This window comes from Erpetoichthys calabaricus, chromosome 10, assembly GCF_900747795.2.
Source record: "Erpetoichthys calabaricus chromosome 10, fErpCal1.3, whole genome shotgun sequence".
NCBI classification, from domain to species: domain Eukaryota; kingdom Metazoa; phylum Chordata; class Cladistia; order Polypteriformes; family Polypteridae; genus Erpetoichthys; species Erpetoichthys calabaricus.
This window is the reverse complement of record NC_041403.2, coordinates 36,445,282-36,465,786: the sequence shown is the minus strand read 5'-3', so window position 1 is coordinate 36,465,786 and position 20,505 is coordinate 36,445,282. Positions and strand designations below refer to the sequence as shown.

The 20,505-nt window shown below is 35.3% G+C and overlaps 1 protein-coding gene across 1 annotated transcript in view; it reads left to right on the top strand.

Annotated features, from left to right (window-relative positions):
• Positions 1–20,210, top strand: part of fam102bb (family with sequence similarity 102 member Bb) — a 58,055-nt gene extending 37,845 nt beyond the window's left edge. The window contains exons 6-11 of the mRNA XM_028811092.2: positions 7,115–7,218; positions 7,371–7,466; positions 14,721–14,934; positions 15,542–15,678; positions 16,155–16,224; positions 17,761–20,210. Of these exons, the coding sequence (XP_028666925.2) occupies positions 7,115–7,218; positions 7,371–7,466; positions 14,721–14,934; positions 15,542–15,678; positions 16,155–16,224; positions 17,761–17,803 (664 nt within the window). The 3' untranslated portion in view covers positions 17,804–20,210. The remainder of the gene's footprint in view (positions 1–7,114; positions 7,219–7,370; positions 7,467–14,720; positions 14,935–15,541; positions 15,679–16,154; positions 16,225–17,760) is intronic.
• Positions 20,211–20,505: the final 295 nt, after the last annotated feature.

The window sequence follows — 20,505 nt, the reverse complement described above, 5'->3', positions numbered from 1 at the left end:
GGCACCAGCAGCGTGTAGACACTTTTGTACCATTTGAGTATGTAGAACAGAAAAATCCAAAGAAGGACTGTCATATTTTGAGGTGCCTTCCACGAATCACTAGATAACACTTTAAAACATACATCCCATTTTGTGAGACATCAATGTATGTGGCAGCTCACCAGTACTGTTTGTGCAGATTGAACTTGTTGCAGATTGAAACAGGACTGATAGTAAATATGCCTACTGTACTGTTGTGTGCTTTCTACTACTAACATGTAAATGACTCTTGGTGATTTTGCTCATTTCTTACCACTCATGTCCTACCTTACTTATTTTGCATAAATTGTAAACATTTCCCAAAAGCATAGCAGTAAAGTATGTTTTATACACATTTGACATATAAGGTGTGACATTTTTTGTTTGTAGGCCGAGAAAAAAGTAATGTTGCCATCTATTCTCCAACATAATTGATGGCACTTGTCATTATAAATGAATTAAACTAATTGCTAAAAGTAACGTACAGTTCGGAGTCATTTTCTCAGCAACAGCAAAATTATTAGATAAAAATAGGAGCAAAGACTGCATGCTTTGAAACAAGAAATATGTCTTTGCTAATTTAAATTTTTTGATTTGTTTAAAATGGAAACACAAAAAAAAAACCTCTACACTTAAAATATAAAATCAAAACAACACAACCACATAATGCTTCCACTAGTGGGGCACCATTGGCTTCCTGTTCATTTTTAAGAGTGAATGGTATTCGCTTGCTAAACACTAAACCTGAACCCGTCCAGAGTACTATTTTACAGTGCTTTCCTTTTTTGAATCTGCATGATGTTTGAGATACGATGAATCTGCCATGCCACTATTCTAAATGTACCACTCTTTCTGAAAGATTAGGATTTAAGGTAGTCAGTAATTCTGTTGACATGCATTTGTCACCGTAGTGATGCTGCCAGTACAGGGGGTCCTCAGGTTATGACACAGTTCCATTCCTACAACAGTGATGTAATCCGAGTTTTGGTGCAAGTCGAAACACACCGTAGCCTAAGTCACTTACCTATCCTAACACATTTGCAAAATCATAATCTAGAACATAAAAACACAACTAAGTCACAGGAAAAGGACATAAAAATACTGTACTGTACACTGTACTGTAGTAACAGAAAAAATGAGTGTAAAAAAAAATCCTTACCTTTTATTCCTTCTCATGTGTCAATTTTTTAAAGTTTTTATGGGAGTGAGCGTTGTAAACTCGAAACGTCATATGTCGAGACGTTGTAAACCGAGGACCCCCTGTTTACCCATTCAGAATTGTTTTTAATCATTCTGTCTATACATGGCTGTGGCACTTTGTTTTTCCAGCCTGGATGTTTTGTTTTCAAGTGCATTGCACGTGCTATGTGCCAGTGTGCAAATCATGACCTTTGGCATATATACAAAATACAGTGTCTGTGTTTTTATAAGTTTTAAAAATAATATACACTTATTAAATATAAAACCAATAAATGTAATATAAAGAACATGACTGCAGTAGTCACTAAGAAGCCAAGATTCAGAAGCACTGGAAAGAGTGACATGACTAATTTAAACAAAAAATCTCCCTGTATTTCCAGCATAGTTAAACTTGCACTTTGGAATTGCATGCTATTTTCTCTGCCTTTTCTTAAATTTTAAATCAAAAAATAAAAAATTCATGACTTTTTTTCTCCTTACAGACTGATTGTTGCTTTCATAAATGCCTAGATGTTCTCTGTTCAAGGCGCCTATTGCGAAAGCCCATGTCTGTTTGTATGAAACAACTTGGCCCCCCATGGACCAGTTTTATAGAGATGTGGCACACTTATTCTTCAAAAAAAAATTGTCAAGACACTTTTTAATCAGATATCTCAAACAGATCATGCTGGATGAAGTTTTAAAATTACCCTCTGAAAAGCATTGGCAAAATTGCAAACTCATCCATCTGAAAACAGAGAAACACTCTATGTGATTTCAACTCTGAGTTGGTTTGTGGTTTATGGCCCTAGAGATAAGTTGCTTGAACTTGTATATTTTCCTCTTGCTCTTCTTTGACATCCTGTTCAGATGCTCAATGAAAGCAAGCCTAATGCCAGGCAAAGCATGTGTACACAAACAGCTCACACAGCAACACCCTTCTCCTGCTGGTTTAGATAAGTTAACTAATAAGAGTTTTAAAAATGCATGTTAACTGGAATTAAGTGGAAAGGGGGGGGGGGGGAGGAAATCACGTAAGCGTTAGGCCTGGGAAAGCCAACACATTAATTTTTATGATTTTAATGTGGCTTGTTGAACGTGTTAAAAAAATATTGTTGCCTCTACGGCCAGCATTGAGGCAAACACCTCAGGCACTGCTTTTTTAACATTAAGAGACAATAATACTGTAATGATCAGGCTGGCGATGTAGTGGGCCATAGGCTGGACAACTACTAAGCACTGTGCCTTCAGAAGTTGCAGTGCATTATACAAGTGAAATGAGAGAGAGTGAGTAAGTCCTGGTAAAAAGGTGTAAGTAGTGCAAGAGATGGGTGTGAGTGTGGAAGGTGCTGGAACAGATTGGCATTGCTTGCGGAGTGCAGAGTCACGTGGGGCAGCTGCACAACAGATGTGGACAAGAAGAAGCAACGCTGTGTGTGCAAATAGCATGGAGTGAACTAGTGTGTAGAGGACAGTGAAAGAGCCACACGCTTCCATAACACTGAACTGGAAGACCATGTAGAGGGGTTTGACGAGTCTGAGTGTGATTAAAATTAAGATTATCACATGGCTGCATTTATGCTGGCTTCTCAAGTTAGTCCCATCCTCCTCAGAACGTTTTTGACCACCTGAGGAACGCGTCTCTCTCGGGCCCGGACTTGGGGGCATTACACTGTTATTTCCACGGCACACCAGTTGAAACACACATGTGTAGAGTATAATTATCAAGTTGTTAATGGTGATGAACAATTGAGGATAGTATTTGAAGAATTTTAACACAAGTTTTAATTAATACCCATTCAAGTGATGCGTATTCTTTCACAGCTACACTTAGGTCTTAATTTGGGATCCTGAAATGGTTCACACTGCATCAGTGCATGCTTCTAACCAACAAAAGCCTCACTCGCACAACCTTCTTCTTTCTCTGCATTTCTCTCAAGGAAGGCATTCAAATTCAGGTTGTACTTGCTCAAGTAGAATTTTGTTTAAAAGTTCAGGTTTAAGTGATTGTTTAGGTTTAAACTGTGCCATTTTTTTTTATTCCTTTGTGTTGATTCTACATTAATTTTGTGATTCAGTGTGTATTTACTCCATGATTTATGTATTGATTTTATAATTGCATGTTTTAATGTTAGACGCGATTAACCTCGATTCATAAGATACGATTTTTTTATAGATTCCCAACCCACTAATATGATTGAACAGTATTACCTGCAGATTATTATTGTAAAGAATGGACACTATGAACATGCAGCTAAATGGTGATTGAAGTAATTAATAACATGGGAAAGATGAAGTTGCCCTAACTGATAAAATAAAAAAAAAAAAAAAAATCATAGGATGGCTTTAAAAATAGACCATGGCATCTGGAGGTGGGAGAACCCCTGATTTTTTTTGGTCAACCATGTACCATTCATATTCTTGTTAATTAATAAATCCGTACTCTATTTTTTTATCCACTTTTAACAAAATACTGTGTTTTATGAACATTAATAGTTAGATTAAGGACTTGGTTCCCTTGTGTCCTGTAGGCTTTTTTTGTTGACGTTCTGCCTGTCCTATTATGTGTCAAAAATTTACATATTAGATTAATTGGTAAATGTCTGTTGGTCCTATATGAGTGGAGATTTGGACAGCTGAATGTGTCTTGCAAGGAACTAGAATTTTGTGTAGATTAGCTATGTTTCTTGCACTCGGTATACCTAGCAAAGGCTCTGGCTTCCTGTGACCCTAGAATTGTATTAAGGATATTCAGTAAGTTGAGAAATGTTTCAGAACTTATGGGGCGAGCTATAAATATATGATTTGACGTGTTCAAGTCCCACCACGACAGTCATCGGGTGCAGGGTTTTCCATGTTCTCCTACTGAAGAGTTTTCCAACCTTCTTTAATGATGGCACTTTTAAGTCTTATTTTAAATCCTAGTCATCACCCAAAGTTATATATTTACATTTCTTTTGGAACACAACATATACATCAATTATAGACCACCATGAAATAAATAAAACAGACTGTTGTATTATTGTAACTTTTCAGTGAGATATTGGGCTTGATGGGATTCACAGTTCTTTTTAATATTATGTGGAATACTAGAGAGAGATACTCTCATTTCTTTTTTAGCCATTGGTAACCTTTTTCTCGTACTTGTAAGTGCATAAAATCCTAACTGACAGTTTTCAACATCTTACCTATGTAACAGAATTATCACAGTTTTTGTATAATATGAGGATATTCATTCTTGATTTCTATCCAAAATTAATTGAGAGGATCTTCAATTTTCTGTTTCAAACTGCCATCATCATGTATTTCAATTAATTCTTCTTCCTCTGTGAGACTGAATGTAGAATGGCTTAATATAAATGCAATAAATGAGTTCTTCAATCAATCATGGTCATCAGTATATACAGTAAGATTAGAAAGTAGTATTAGATATTAGATTAGATAGATTAGAATAGATATTTTTCCCAATACTTGAAGATACTCGGAGTTTAATGACATGGTCTCTTTCTTCTCTGTCTCGGCAACATACGGTAACACATTCACATTGGCTTGCTTGACGTTGGCAGCCCACAAGGCTAACTTATCTCTCAGTGGTTTCATTTTGTCAGTTGAAGATAAGACATTTTTGGCTATTCCTCTTACGTAGGAATTTATCTTGCTTAAATGTTCAAAGATATCAACTAAGTATGGTAATTTTGCAATCTGAGTATCAACTGCAAGTGACATGCATTATTCTTCCTTTTCAAGGGTTTAAAAAAATCTTTTTTTCAGTTCAAATATTCTTAAGGTTTCTTTTCATGTTGCAAAGACACGTGTGTTCATCAATTCTAGACTGGCCCCTTTGTCATTTCCTAGGGATGGATAGGCTTAAAAATCCCCCTGTACATGACAGCCCAGAATTGCAAATTTGAGATTGTTATGAGAATGTAAGATGTGATTTTTAAGTAGGTGATGTGTGGTGGACACGGTAATAAATTGGAGCAAGAAATGTGTATGTGTGTGTGTATGTATGTATGTATGTATGTGTGTGTGTATATATATGTATGTATATGTATATATATATATATATATATATATATATATATATATATATATATATATATATATATAATATTTGCTTAAGCCTATGCAATAAAAGTGACACTGGACAGTTCAGCTGTTTCAGACTGGTCACTGGCGCAGGCACATGTACTCCCTCCCTACTCTACTGTATATTAAACAGTATATATTGTAAACCTATGTATTGCTCTGGTTTTATTTAATATTTTAATATAAATTCAATGATCATGAAATAAAAATACATTTTATGTTTAATGTACTTATGCAGTCAGTTTTGCAAAGGTAATAGTATTTAAAGGTACAAATTCAGGTGAAATATTTTATACTTAGGCTTGTAATTATGCAAATTACATATCCACCCACATCTACTGTGTAGGGAATCCTCTGCAAAGATAAAAAGGGCTGTATCGCCTGCAGAGAAGAGCAAAATAGGCTTTGCACCCACTCAAAGGAAAATCATAGCCTAATATAGCCATACACCCCCACAGAGCTTACGCACAGGATGTGAATCACTTTTTACATTCTTTTAAAGCATTATTATTTTTAGAGTTTTACACTGGAAAAGCTCAGAATCGAATTATGTGTGTGTTCCATGCACTGAAATTAGAAATCTAATTGATACAAGTATAGTCACTAAAATAAAAGGTTCAGTCCATCTGTTTTCAGATTGCTTCTTCTTGTAATGTAACGGTGGCAATTAGTTGAGCAGTATTCACTGACCAATAGAGAGAGAGAAAATGAGAGAATCTCTTCAGTTTGTCTCTGTTTAATGACCTATTGTTTCCTACTAGAAGATCATGTCTAGTACAGATTCGGTGGAAGGTATCCAAGGCACATTATTTTTGGCATCTGTGAATATGGTAGAGCTTAAAGCTGTATTAGAGGATGCTTTGTGATTGCCTGTCTCTTCTTCATATCTAGGACCAGTTCTTGCCAACTTTTTTAGGCTTGTTGAGTTTACTCTAAATAATATGCTAAGCTGAAGAACTCCTTTTATTTTTTTTTTTATTATTATTTTTTTCCCCTATCTACTTGCACCTGTAGTTTTGTCATTTTTATTACCTTAGCTCAGAGGAAAAAAACATGTAAAACTGCTAACACTACACCCATCCACTTGCTAATATCCAAGTTTCATAATGACATGATTATGCTGTCTTACGGCATGTACATTCTCAAGATGAGGATCAATATTTAAACATTTTTGGCTTGAGTAATGGATGTATTTGGTAAGTTTTTAAGGCTTTTTAAAGCCCCATTATAAACTGCAAGAACAGACCAGGTATTGTTAAAATTTATAACCAATGCTTTGCATCACTTTACAATGCAATTTCAAGTGTCAAATGAATATATATACATCATGATTATGAAGAAATAACTGACTTGAAAAATACTGAACTTGCCCTTTAATTGGTATATGTGCTGTGTATGTTACACAGAAGGATCTATTTAGAAATGGTAATATGGAAATTGTTGTCATTAGTAATTGTAGAGTTTATTTGAGGGGAGTTGTTATCTCTTTTATTTATTTAGTGAGCTTCTATAAAACTGCATTTCCATCTTGGCACAAATTAAGTACTAACTTCTTTACTTAGAATAGGAATGTGGAGAAGTGTAATACCAGGTATTCTTCAGACATAAGCCGTGTTTCATGTGGTCTTAAATATGTTCCAAAACTCATACAATGTTAAAATTTAATTAAAAAATAAAAATTCCTAAAGTAAAAGTCTACATTACTATTTCTTTTGAGCTGTTTTGTCTTATACTGCTTTGACAGTTACTGTAATATAGGTTTGTTGAGTGGTATTTTTTTTTCCTTTTGATATGTTTTCTGAAAAATAAGTTATTTCTTTATTCATAGTCCTCCATCTACAGCAACGTACATAGGAATAGCATCGGAAGCAGAATGCTTACTTGAGGATCGAAAAGGAAGAGATACTCTTAAACCTTTGAGTAGCATTGCAGGTACTTTTAATGGCCCTTCTCTTTCTTACACGTTGCAAAAAAAAAAAAAAGTATAGTTTAAAAACTTGGAACAGTTGTTTGTGTATAATTTATTTGTATTGTCTAACAATATTCTTTTTTTCCCTTTGTTTTTTGTTTAATATAATCAACAGACCCTCCTGGGAAGTGTTCTTCTGTTCCAGATGAACTTGGAAGGTGTGGACACTCCAGAACCTCAAGCTATGCTAGTCAGCAGTCAAAAGTGTCGGGTATAACTTTTTTCTAAAAATATTTCACCAATGTAGTTATTAGGAATGTGATGATAAATTGATCAGGGTGGGAGAATTTTAAAGTTTTGAGCTTTTTGCATTTGGATTCAAATTATCATGGCTATAAAACAGATGTTCAGATTATTAAGGCAAAAGATTTCAGGGTTGAGTCGATTTTTAAGAATTGTAAAATATTTAGTTTTCTTTTCACCATTAATGAACTTTTGATCAAATACTTGCAGTTACATAATATTTCAGGTTTTACTCCTTGGTTTTAATAATGTGTGGTAATGTAAACTCCATACTATTCACTCACTAGTTAATAAGTTCTAAGCTTACTGAATCCAGTTAAACATGTTTTCCTGTACTGTGTGTTTCCACAGTGCATATCAGTTTTGTTTTTTTCCCTTATGTCTATGCAGTAGTGCTGGGTGGTATGACCAAAATTCTATATCATTGTATTTTTCAAAATTGTACCGGTTTCACTGTATTCAATGGTATTTTTTTCCCATGCATGAGTTAACCATATTTTCCACTGCAATTACTGCAGTAGACTGGCTAAGAATAACCTATTCCACTGTCATGAGAATTGTACATTGTACAAAAAACATTTTAATGTGCACACAAGTATTAATACAGGTTTGCATGGCCCCATAAAGTGATAATTTTCAAGGAGGGGGGCACTAATGAGGCACTAATGAAGAGAAGGAATCACATTGCATGACAGTTGCAGGCAAAATATAGAACCTTTTTTATTGAACAAATTTTGCAAACAGCTTAAACTAAAATTTTGACAACATATTTTCAACCATCCACAGAGGCATTTAGACTTAGTTAAATATCCAGAGGTGCTTGTCAAACGTTGTATTGCACTGAACGTGTCTTAGAAAAGGAACAAATGGTAAATAGTTTTTGTAAACCAACTACACTTTCTGTTAATGTTAACAATCTCAGTCCACTGACACGTTAAAGTGACTTTTTAAACAACTTTATCATCATTAAACTGCATAGTATTTAAACTAATAAATAATAACAATAAAATAAATAATGGTGCAACTTCCAGTAATAATACTATTACTTCAAAACTTAAAGCCCAGGTCCACTACACAGTATTCACCAAAATAAAATAAAACAAGTGCAACTTGGTGATGACATCTTTACCAACTGAACCATCATTAAGGCAAATTGCATTAATATGAACGTTGCTTCAAGCTAAGCTATATACATAAATAATAAAACTGCAACTTGCATTTATAATGCTATTTGTGGTATAGTGGGTCCGCAGCGTCAAAAAAAAAAAAAAAGGGTCCGTTTTTAAATGTAGTTCGCCGTGTCCGTCTCTGTGGAAGTGATTGCACGACAATAGGGAGTTGATGAGGTGATTGGGGCGAGTCGCACCCTATCTTTCTCAATTGCTTTGTCAGCTTACTGCAGCATGTGAATAAGGCGCTGCACCCACGGAGATGTATATTTATGGCCCGACAGGATAGGGGGAAGGTAAAAAGAAAAGAGAGAACACAAGGAGGTTAAAGAAGGGAAAAGGCAGTCATGGGAAACAATCCAGACACCAGGAAGGAGAATGCAGCACAAGCTGGGGCTCCGTGAGGGAGTGCAGGCTGAGGTGATCTAGGGGCTGGTTTACCCCACCAATTAAGCGTGTAGAGTGGGGCGAGCGAAATGTAAGACCTCCCAATGCATTTGAGTGAGCACGAAGGAAGACTGGAGGTGTGCCGACCTCGGACGGTCTGGCTGTGCAGTTTGGCAGCAGCCAAGACAGGAGTTGGCAGAAAGCAGTTCGTGCTGCAAAGGCTCCGCCAGCAACACCAGTGAAGGGTGAGCCGTGGAGACAGAAGGTGTTGTGCTGCGATCGGGCGAGGAGAGAGACTGCATTTTAACGGATTTATTTATTATGGATTTTATCCCCACGTTTCACTGGCTTTGTGGATTTGCTATTTATTTGGGTACTGTATTTTTATGAACGCTGCACAACAGACACTTTGGTTTTACTTTGACTATTTTTAACAAAAGCACTTGAGCACTTTCCATCATCCCCTGTCTTCAATGAGATTTCTCAGCTCATCTCGGTCATAACTATTGACGATGTTGGTTCAACAGACTCCCATGTGGGAAGTGGGAGTCTGTAGGGGACCGGCTTCGTCACACTATTACACAGTACCCAGGTACATTACACAGTATTGAAAAAAAATACTGCAAGCCAAGTTATACTTGTTTTATTATATTATCCAGTAGTATAGAAACAGTATTCACACATTTGAACATAATGGTCCTCAACCCGAAATTTTAAAACCAAAGTATCTCCAGACAACAGACACGGCACCTTTTTTCGTCAAAGGTTGTTCTGTGTCATCATGTTCAACTTTATCGTCTGCTACAGCTTCCGTTTCGGAATGTTCTCTGTCCACTTTCACCGTTCAATGCCTCCACTAACACATGTACTTCGTTATATGCGGATTTAGCAGTGAAAAAGGTCCCCCATTAAATAGTTTCCCGCTGCGCCACGTTCCGAACATCATTCAGGCTATTTATACCGGTGTTCCGGTATAAGAAAAATCCATATCGTAACAAAAATAAAAAACGGTTTTTGGTATGAACCGGTATACCATCCAGAACTACTATGCAGTGCCTTTCCCACCCCTTGTAGCCAAGCAATTCAATTGATTTATTATGTTGTCCCTTTACTTAGCTGCTGTTTTTTTAATTAATGTTTTTATCATTTTTGTGTGTCTTTTTTGGTATTATTGTCGCCTCTCTTCTTGGAAAACATGAAAATAAGAATTTCATTGTACTAAGTATAAGACAATAAACTTGACTTGTAAGGTATTATTAATCATCATCCCAAAGGCCAGCACATTATGGTTTGTGAGAGTGCATGGTCATCAACTGCAGACAGGACCCATTGTCACTTCAAGGCAAAACAGAGTGGTAGTAAAAAATTTCAAAACAAAACCCATCTAGACAAATTAAGCAAAAGGATAAAAATGTTTTTCATAACTGGAGTGAAATGTGATACATAAGTTGTTGTGTTAAATAACACCATTAATAAGTAATGACTAGCACGGAAAGGCTAACTATTTATTTACAAATAGCAACACATTTTAGACTCTGGACTAGTTATAACAAAATACAAATTGGCTGTTTATAGGAAAAGTAACAGATTTACTTAAGACATTTCTGAAAGGATGACAGTAAACAAAAAATATTCTTACTGCGGTGAATATCAGGATACTGAATAAATCAATTCATTCCGTCTTATACAGAAATACAATTCAAGTGATGTGTTTCATTAGGCCTTCACAGTATAATTGTGTTTCAGTTACATACAGTATTCAAAACATTTTGTCTCTTAAAGAAGGCCATATTTGGTTTACATTTTTGTAAAACTAACTACTGAAGTTAGGAAACTGCTCATTCTTTCTCTACCAAGTGCCTGGACAAGGAAAGATAAATCAAGTGAGAATGAATTCTGTTTGATACAAGTGTGAAAAGTTCTTTGATATCATAAAGTGGACAAGGGCAAACTAATACATATATATTCTACTTTTACTGCTGCAGTCAAAATGCTGCTTTTGGACCACTATTACAGCAGCTACAGCTCAGAAACGGAAAATACTCCAGTCCATTAACTAGTGAAAAGAAACACAGTGAGCACAGCCACAGTCTGTTTTGGCAATTTTACCCTTACTACAGTGGTTTTACAGTGTTGTGTTTTTTTTGTTTTTAATTTTATTTTTGGGACACGAATAAAAGTGACATTACCAGATTATGCATTATTTTTTTTCTAGACTCCAGCAGGCAGTCTTAATCACTAAGCAAAGTTTTTTTTTTTTTTTTTTTTTATATATAAAGATTTTCTAACTATGGATTTGTGTAACTCCAGGTGGTACACCTACATATAAAAGTTTTTGCTTGTTTTGTATATTCAGTTTGGTCCAAGCAAATTCTTCTGATTCAAGGAAACTGGGATGCAGGAAGACTGCTGATAAGAGCTTGTCTTGAAGGAAAACTAATGGTGTGTAGCATGTATTGCGATCCGTACGTTTCCTAATTAAAAAACAGAATAATAAAGGATTTTTAGTTTGAACAGAAATATCTAAGTTAATAACAGAAATATTGAAATTTAAGGTAAATAAATATTATTATGATCACAGGAATTTAAATAATAATAATAATAAAACTTGGAAGTTAATTACAGGGACTCCAAAACAAATGCATTCAATAAAGGGATTCAAATCGGGAAATATTAAACATTCTTCCAGTTTGTCAACATACTGTAGATATTTGCAGTACTTGGACTGAAGGCAGCTCATGTTTTCACTCCTTTTATCTGACAAAAAATAATTTGTTAAAAGAAAAATAATTCAATTTAAGAGCAAATTCAGTCTTAACAAAATCAGTGTATTGTGGAAGAAAGGCAGACTGTGTACATAATAAGGTCCCAAGATAATTTAATGCCACAGCCTGTTGAATGCTGGTATATTAAGATTCGATATCAAGAGTAACCAATAAACATCCTCCAGGTATAAGAATAGACTGCAGGTTTTACTAAGAGAGTGCAGAGTTCCTTTTTATATGACCGGCAACCAGTAACAGTAATGCAGATGGAAATTTTCATACATTGGAAATGGCTCAAAGTACTTTTTACAGGATTTTAAAGAAAGTTATAAGAAAAGGAAAAACAAATTACAAATGGATAAAAATAAATGAATATGCACTTGCATGACATAGATATGAAAATAAATCGACAAATTGAGAGAGACAGAGAGAGAGAGGCTGCAAAATTGAGCTATTACTCAAAACAATAGGCCAGGTGGGAGGATTTTGTAAATGTTTTTGTATCTTTGAGAGAAAGTAAATAGCAATGGTGGATGTTCATTATAAAGAAAATGAGTAGTACATTTGCTAATAACATCCGAGTTGAAAGGAGACTGTGTGTAATAGTTTTGACCTTTATTTATATAAAAACCGCCGTAACTCCGTTGTTTTAAATTGATCATAACAAGTCATATTTATGAAAGTGTGTGACATTGAGGTAATATACAGTATTTGTGGGTGTCCATAATAACAGTAGCATCTAGGAATTGGTAAAAACATTGGGCACTTCCATATACTTAATCATGTATGATACCTGACTCCTGTTTTTAGTTCTGAGCTAGAATATCATATCTGTGGAGGTAGCTTGCTTTCTCCTTATTGTTTTAGGATTTATGCAACTGTTTAAAGCATTAAGTCCTTGCTGTTGGGAAAGATCAAGAGAAGCAAAGCATTCTTTTTTTATGCTTTATTCAAACCTTCTTAATGAAAGCCCCAGTTTTATTTTTTTTTTTTAAGTGTTAATTTTGATCATACTTGCATAACAGGCTGATTTGAAAACATTTTCTGTTTATTATAACACTTGACTATCATGCATTCCATATCTAATATTAATAGGTGTATTCTAATTATTTTGTATTTCCCAAAATAAAGTAGAATTTTGCCACATTTCATAAATCATTCGTAATTCGTTTTGAAGGCAATGTGTTACAAATGGAAGAAGCACACCCACTGTGTGAGCTACAGCAGGGGTGGGCAAACTATGGCCCGCGGGCCACATCTGGCCCATTGGTCTTTTTAATCCGGCCTGCCAAAGATTGGTACAGAATTGCTCAAATTGTATCATAATTATGACTGCATTAATTTGACCTTGTCCTGTAATGGCTGGCGTTCCACCAAGTGGCACATTAGGCACAGTGATACATTGATTTTGTGGAGCCCGGGCTGCTCTCTGTTATTACTCTGCTACTGCTCTGAACCCATCTGCAACAATGAGTGGGCCAAAGAAAAGAAAAGTCGACAGTGAGGGCCGAGTGTTTAATAAGGAATGGACAACTAAGTACTTTTTCACTGAAGTCCAGTCAAAGGCTGTATGTCTTATTTGCCAAGAAACCGTTGCAGTTTTAAAGGAATACAACATGAGCCGTCATTTTTCTACCAAGCATGCTAATTACGCTAACAACCAGTCAACGCAAGAACGGACGGCTACCGCTCAGAGGTTGGCAGCTAGTTTGCAGGCTCAGCAAAACACCTTTATCCGACAAACTGCCATCCAAGAATCGAGCATGAAGGCAAGTTCTGTGCTGGAATTCAAATTAGCAAAGACCAGCAAGTCTTTCTCCAAAGGGGAGTTTCTCAAAGAGGGCATGGTAGAGACAGCAGGTATCTTGTGTCCTGAGAGCAAGAACAAATTTGAAAAAATTAGCTTATCACGCAGGACAGTGACTCGCCGTGTTGAGCTAATTGACGAAGACTTAGCTAGCAAGTTAAACAAAAAAGCGGAGTCATTTACATTATATTCCTTGGCACTGGACGAAAGTAATGACATAAAGGACACCGCTCAGCTTTTAATTTTTACCACAAAAGAATGTCAACGAGTGTTGATGGGTTCAACGGGTGCGTCAAACAGGAGATTATCTGATTTTTGGAGCTACTTGAGAAAGCTGACAATTTTCCTGAGCTGAGTGACACAGATTGGCTTTGTGATTTAGCTTTTGGTGTGGACATACTGACACACATGAATGAGCTGATCGTGAAGCTACAAGGGAAAGACCAGTTTGTGCATGAAATGTATACAAACGTCAGAGCCTTCAAAACCAAGCTAACTTTATTCTCAAAGCAAATGTCAAACAACTCATTTGCTCATTTCCCCACACTGGCTTTGCTGAAAGAGACCCCTCGACTTGTGAAAAAATACAGGAAATCCACTGGACGACCTGCATGGAGAATTCATTGTTTCCTCCTTTATTCCAAAGATTTGCAGGTTACGTTGAGTGGTGATTCTGAACTGACCAAATATGAATAAGTGTTAGTGAACACACCCAGTTACAGACTGGTTGGTTCCTATCTTTTATTTGATGCTGCCGCTATAGGCTAAACCTAACACTCCTCCTTCTGATTTCAACCTGTATTTGAATAAGGACATTCAGAAAATTATAATTAATGATTTCATTATCCAGAAGGATTGTGGTATGTTAGTGTGTGTGCAGTTTACAGTTTGTGAGCTTTAAACGAGCATTAAAACTATATCAAATACTTTGATATGTCTCTTTAGTTCTATGTAGAGAGGTGTCAAATGTGAGTTTGTCTGTTTGAATTGTACATCTGTTTTTGAATGAAAATGTTCAAATAATGCTGTTCATTGAGTATTTGCAATGAATTACCACACAGTTTTGTAAATTACCTGCATTTATTTATGTATAGGATATAGTACTGGGCACTCAAGATCGTCTAGCCTGTCCGAACTTTCACACAGAAGGAATACATCAGTAGGAAGCACATCAACAGGGGTTGTCAGTCTTCCAGAACCCAATGAGGATAATGAGCACAGGGTGGGGCACTGTGTTGGAGCTGCATCCTCCTTGGCAGAACATCTATCTCCAATGAAGAGTGCCTGCTCATCAGAGAGGCTTAGTCGGTATGACATTTATTAACTTTGAAGTACTTAATTCAGTGTTCCCCAATAAAAGCCCTCTGCTTGTGGAAAAGTCATTTTTATGGTAAATTTTTAGCACAGGTAATTTTCTTTATTAGTTTCTCACCATGTTTGTCTAGTTATGTTCCTTCTGTACGGTTTACTTGAAAGAGAGAGGATCACTTTCATCTTTGCTTTTCTGAAGCACTGTGCTCCTATACAGTGATGCTCAGGCTTCAGATTGTGTTCTGAGCTAGTGTACACCTTCATGTAGCTTGCACATTCACATTCTGTTTACATTTTTCATCTTGCAAGTCGTATTTACTACAGAAGTCGAAAGACAATCTGTAAGATACTTTGGTGTCTGAATTTCCCTAAGTGGAAGTCAGTTTGTGTGCAGCCAAGAGTCATGACATGACACTCTTTTGAACCTAGTTGTTGAAGATTGTTTTGGCTTCCCACAACGGTGTATTTAACTGGTGTTTAAAAAAAAATAATAATAAGATTATTTTGAGGTTAAATGTATTATATGTATGTGTTTATGTGCCTTTAAAAGAAATCATCCTAGTATATAAATTTATTTTTTCCTTTTTGTATAACCTCTTAACAGGCATCCAGTGAAGCAGGACTCTGTGGAATCTCAGCTAAAACGGGTCGATGCCACAAGGGTTGATGCAGATGACATTGTGGAAAAGATTTTGCAGAGTCAGGATTTTACTGGCAGCCTCCTAGACTCCAGTGCAGAAGGTATAGTTTAAGTGAGCCTGATTGAATTACGCAGTACGCAATCCCTTTGTTGACTAAGCCCCAACAAAATGAAGCATGTTTAGAATAATGACTTTCTTTATATGACTGATACTTTCATGTCCAGCATAGACTTTCTTTGAAAGTTGTTTTTATTTATTTATTTTTATTTTTTTCTTGAAAACTGGTTATGTGTTGGAGGAGGGTGTACTGCTTTATATAGGAAAAGAACCTGTATTGCCACTGTATGGTCACACTGCAACTGGATTATTTCTTGGGCTCAAAAAGACTGAATTGCCACGACCTGGCCTTATTTCGTGTTTTAAGAGCATCATCACCTTTTGCTCATAAAGTGTGGACTGCAAAACTAGAGACAAGTAACCCAATATTAATTATATGTTTAATTCTAGGTATACATAATTACTTATTTTTACCAGTAGGTTATAAACTTGATTATAACCTATGACTTTTCCTTGCAGAAGAAGGGTTACGTTTATTTGTGGGCCCAGGTGGTAGCACGGCTCTCGGAACACATCATCTTCCCACTAGGTTTGTATTTAATATAAAGTACTTTTTTGACGATCTAAAAGTTGGTGTTTTAAATTTCTTTGCTTGCTTTAGCTATTGTTAAATGTAACTTGTATTTCATTTGTTTTGTAAACCTGAATTTAAAAATATAAGAACTATACAATAAGTGTGTCTTTATAGTCTATTTACACTGTAATTCGTCCCTAATTATCTGGTTGGCTACAGTGTAATTGGGCAGTATTGCAGTGGACTTAATGTGGTCAACAGTGAAGGTAAGCACAATAAGATATGTACTAAGACTGAGATGTGTGTACTTTACTGGAACTGAACAGGACTTAATTACATTGTAGTCTTAGTGAGTAATTACACTCTGAATATACCATATTGAGACATTTAATGTACAAGCAGTGGCAGATCATATTAAAAGAATGAATCTTACTTCTAATGATACTCAAGACCATGAAAAGTGGAGAAATGAAGTTGGTAGGGAAACCAGCCAAACTTGTAATCACAGCTAATAGGATGATGACAGTTAAATAGAGTGGTAATTTGTTTCATGAATGAAAAGAAACGAATATAATAGTTTCGAGTATTGATTTACAGAGTGTGATCTCTAGACATATCAAGCCTTTCTGTGGCCTTACAACACTCATTTTTCTTACTCCAGGAAAATTTCAGGCTTCATTATGCCATCCAAGAGCTACTACTGTCTCATCATTACTATCCTGTTTCATACAGTGAATATATATTCTGTACAGGGCTGACATCCTCATTTTGAAATGGAAGTGAACTGCGCGTTTATGTATCTCTCTTTTAAAAAATTCTTTTGGCCTGATGATGCATTCACATTCACATGCTATCTAGCAGATGGGAAATCCAAGTTTCTGGGTTGGAAATTTGACATGTATCATCTGAGCACTGAAAAATGTGGAGAAAATAATGCTACCTGAAATCTCAGAGCTGTGATGTAACTCTGACCTGTCACCTTAGTCAATTGTATACAATAAAACATATTACCTGGGGCCTGGTGTATAAAACTTGCTTATGCTTGTAAATGTGCATAAGCCATTTCTTATACAAAAGTTGGGATTTATGAAACATGATTTTTTTGTGACATGAATAAGACCCATAAAATAGAATTGATCTCAGTAGTGTGCAGTGGATTTAGCTGTGTTATGCAGCTGCAGAGAAACAAAAAAAATTGTAAAGGAGGTTTTAGGGAGCAACATTCCTTGTTTTCTGCTCTTTTTTTTTTTTTTTTATTTAAAAACTTTAAACCCACTAAAAAACTCTTTAAAGAGAGTTTCATGTTTGTAAATTCTCATGTGACACTCTATAAAAGTGCTGCTTTGCGTATCACTAGAAACTAACATATTAGTATCTAAAATTTAATTATAAAAATGTTAGTATGTAAAATATTGCATGCCTGTATACAGTATTTCAGATGTATTTGTTTTTATCAATACTTTTATTTACTTTTTGCTTCAGGGTTAAGTTATAATCGCATATTAAATTTTCTCTGAGTAAACCTCTTGCCCTTTTCATTCATTGTTTCAGAGTGGGAGCTGGTGCTTATGAACAAGTTGTGATCAAACGCTAGAAGAGGATGGACATAATATCTGAAAAAGCACAGTATGGATGCAATATTGGTGGAAATGGCGTTCTTGGATAGTATCTCCTTTCATTCCAAAAGAAAAGTAAAATTCTGTAGTCTGAATCAAATGCTAGTAAGTGAGTGATCACCTGAAAACCTCCTGCCCTGCCTGGTACAAGGGATTTTCAGAATATGCTTTAAAAACCTAGCAAGTGTGCACTTAATTGAACAGGAGGAAGAGCTGATGCAGAACTGCTTACTGCATAGTATTGTTGGTTTCCCTTTTAAAACTGTTCTTGAAAATCTGTCCGAGACTGCACAGGACTCGTCATTTTATACATGGGGGTGACTTTCAAAAGCAGTGGTAACTAAGATCTGTAAGAGAGCTCATTTTTAAACGTAACATTCATATATCTGACATACCACTTGCATTTCAAAAGTATTTTAATGGTCACATTTTGTTATAGCAGAAATAAGTTTCTTGTATATTCACAAACGTACTTAGAAATATTTTATAATAAATATAACTAATTTGACCACTGCATAATGTATTGCAGTAAGCAGGAAATGCTTTTAGTAGTTTTCCTTTTAGAACTGGGTACTGCATTGATGAAGATTTTGTAAGGGGCTTGATTTCAGCTCAAGCAGCAGAGTGTTTATATATTTATAATATATAATGAGCACAAAATATTGAGACGTTATGGTAATGACTGTTTAACTCAGGGTAAACTGTGTGAAAACTGAAGGCCATCTTTCTCAGACTATGTTTTTTATTTTTTTTAAGTTTTTTATTTTTTTTTTTCCCTTTAATAATTTGAACTCACAGAACTGTTCAGTATTGTCTATTCCACATCAATCACAAAGAGAAACTTGAAATTTGTGTTTTTGTTTCAAGTGCTTCCACGTGTAATAATCTCACCTCTGATTTGTATCACTGTGAGTGTTTTAGCAAGTGATGTTAGAAACTGTAAGATACTGACAAACACATTTTGATATTCCAATTCTAAAGCAGGTAGTTGGTCATTTTAACATTTACGTATTTGTTAATACCTAGCTGTGGTAAACGTAAAAACAAGGCTGCTTCACCAGTATATGTAGTGGTGTATCAACATGTAAGCACAGCGTACTAATGTGGTCAGAGTAATAGTTGTCTCCTTAAAACAGTCTTATCGTAAGTCATTGTAGCATTCGGTCATTACTAGATAACTTGCATCTTTCCTATGAAACTCTCAAACTGTTTTCTGTACAAACAGGACACACGTTCGTGATGGTGGTTCTTTCTTTCTGCTTAGGTAATGTATTTGTATAGCCTGATGTTTTTTTATTTAGAGTTTACACTGCCTTTGATTTTCAAGGGTAATTTTACAGCCTTAACAATTTTTCATTATTTTTAAATCAAGCGCCATGATGTTCAGGCTATTTGACAGCTTACTAGGGTTTCTGAAATACTTGCTTTCATTCTCAGATTGTTTTTAACTAATCAGTTTTTAGCCATGAATGTTTACAGTTTAGTATTATTTTACAGGTGACGCGCACCCTTCTGCTACTCACTGCGCCATACAATAATTAATTATTGTCTAAATCAGGTATACAATGGTGGTTGTGGTGTCTGTTAATTGCTTGTTGTTTCATTTTAACCATTTGCCCCCAGATATACTGAATTGGACTCGTACACAACTACTACATTTGTCACTCGCTGTTTATCACTGTTCATTAAATTGAAAGTAAGTGTGGGGAGAAACGATCCTGCTCCATTTTGGAGTATATTATTGATTATACACATCGTAATTTAACAAGGAAACTGTCCAGTGTAACTAATCCTGGTAAGCACTGGACAAATACAAGAACTCTGAATAAATGGCGTTCACAACAAATGGCACCGGAGTATCCCCAAACTGCTTTCAGCACAATTTGGCAACTATCCGTGTTGGTTGACTGACTGACTGACAAGTGTGTGTGTGTGTGTGTGTTTATATTTTATATATGTGTACTTTGAATGTATGCGTGTAGAATACTAGCATATATGTAAAGTATACATCTATAATATATTTGTGTGGATTATTTAAATACCTATACTGTTTTATAACATATTTTATAACAGTGACACTTTCATTGATAAAAATGGAAAACTGGACAAATAACTTCATGTTTACAAGACAACTGTCAGTTTATTCCAAATGTTATAATTGTACATAATAAATATTGTGGAACCTTTAAACATTGTGAATTTTGTGTAAAGATTTAATTTTTTAATCTCATTGTTTAATAATGTAAAGTGAAACTGGGTGCGTTTTTTGTCCAATAACCTGGTAAATTGAAAAATATAAATGTTTATGGTTGGCAGACCATTTCTTTGTCAAATATAATTACACATGTATTGTGTACACTGAAATAAAGAAACATTTAAAATAAATGTACATTTTACTGTAAGTGGTTTGCCGATTCACATGATAAGAGAATAAGCGTCTTTTTTTTTTTATATTTTTAAAACCAAGTGGTCCATAGTTGTATAAGTGAGACATTAGGTCTAGGAGTAAGCTGTCGCTATTTAGCTTTCACAGTTGGTGTTTAATTCTGCAAATTCAGCACATCTTCTTAGGAAATGAGTTTTAACAGCATTAATCTGGGCAGTGTGAAGTGTTCACTTTAACAAATGCACTAGTTGTTCATTCATTCTTTCTTTCTTTTTTTTTCTTCTTTCTTTTTCT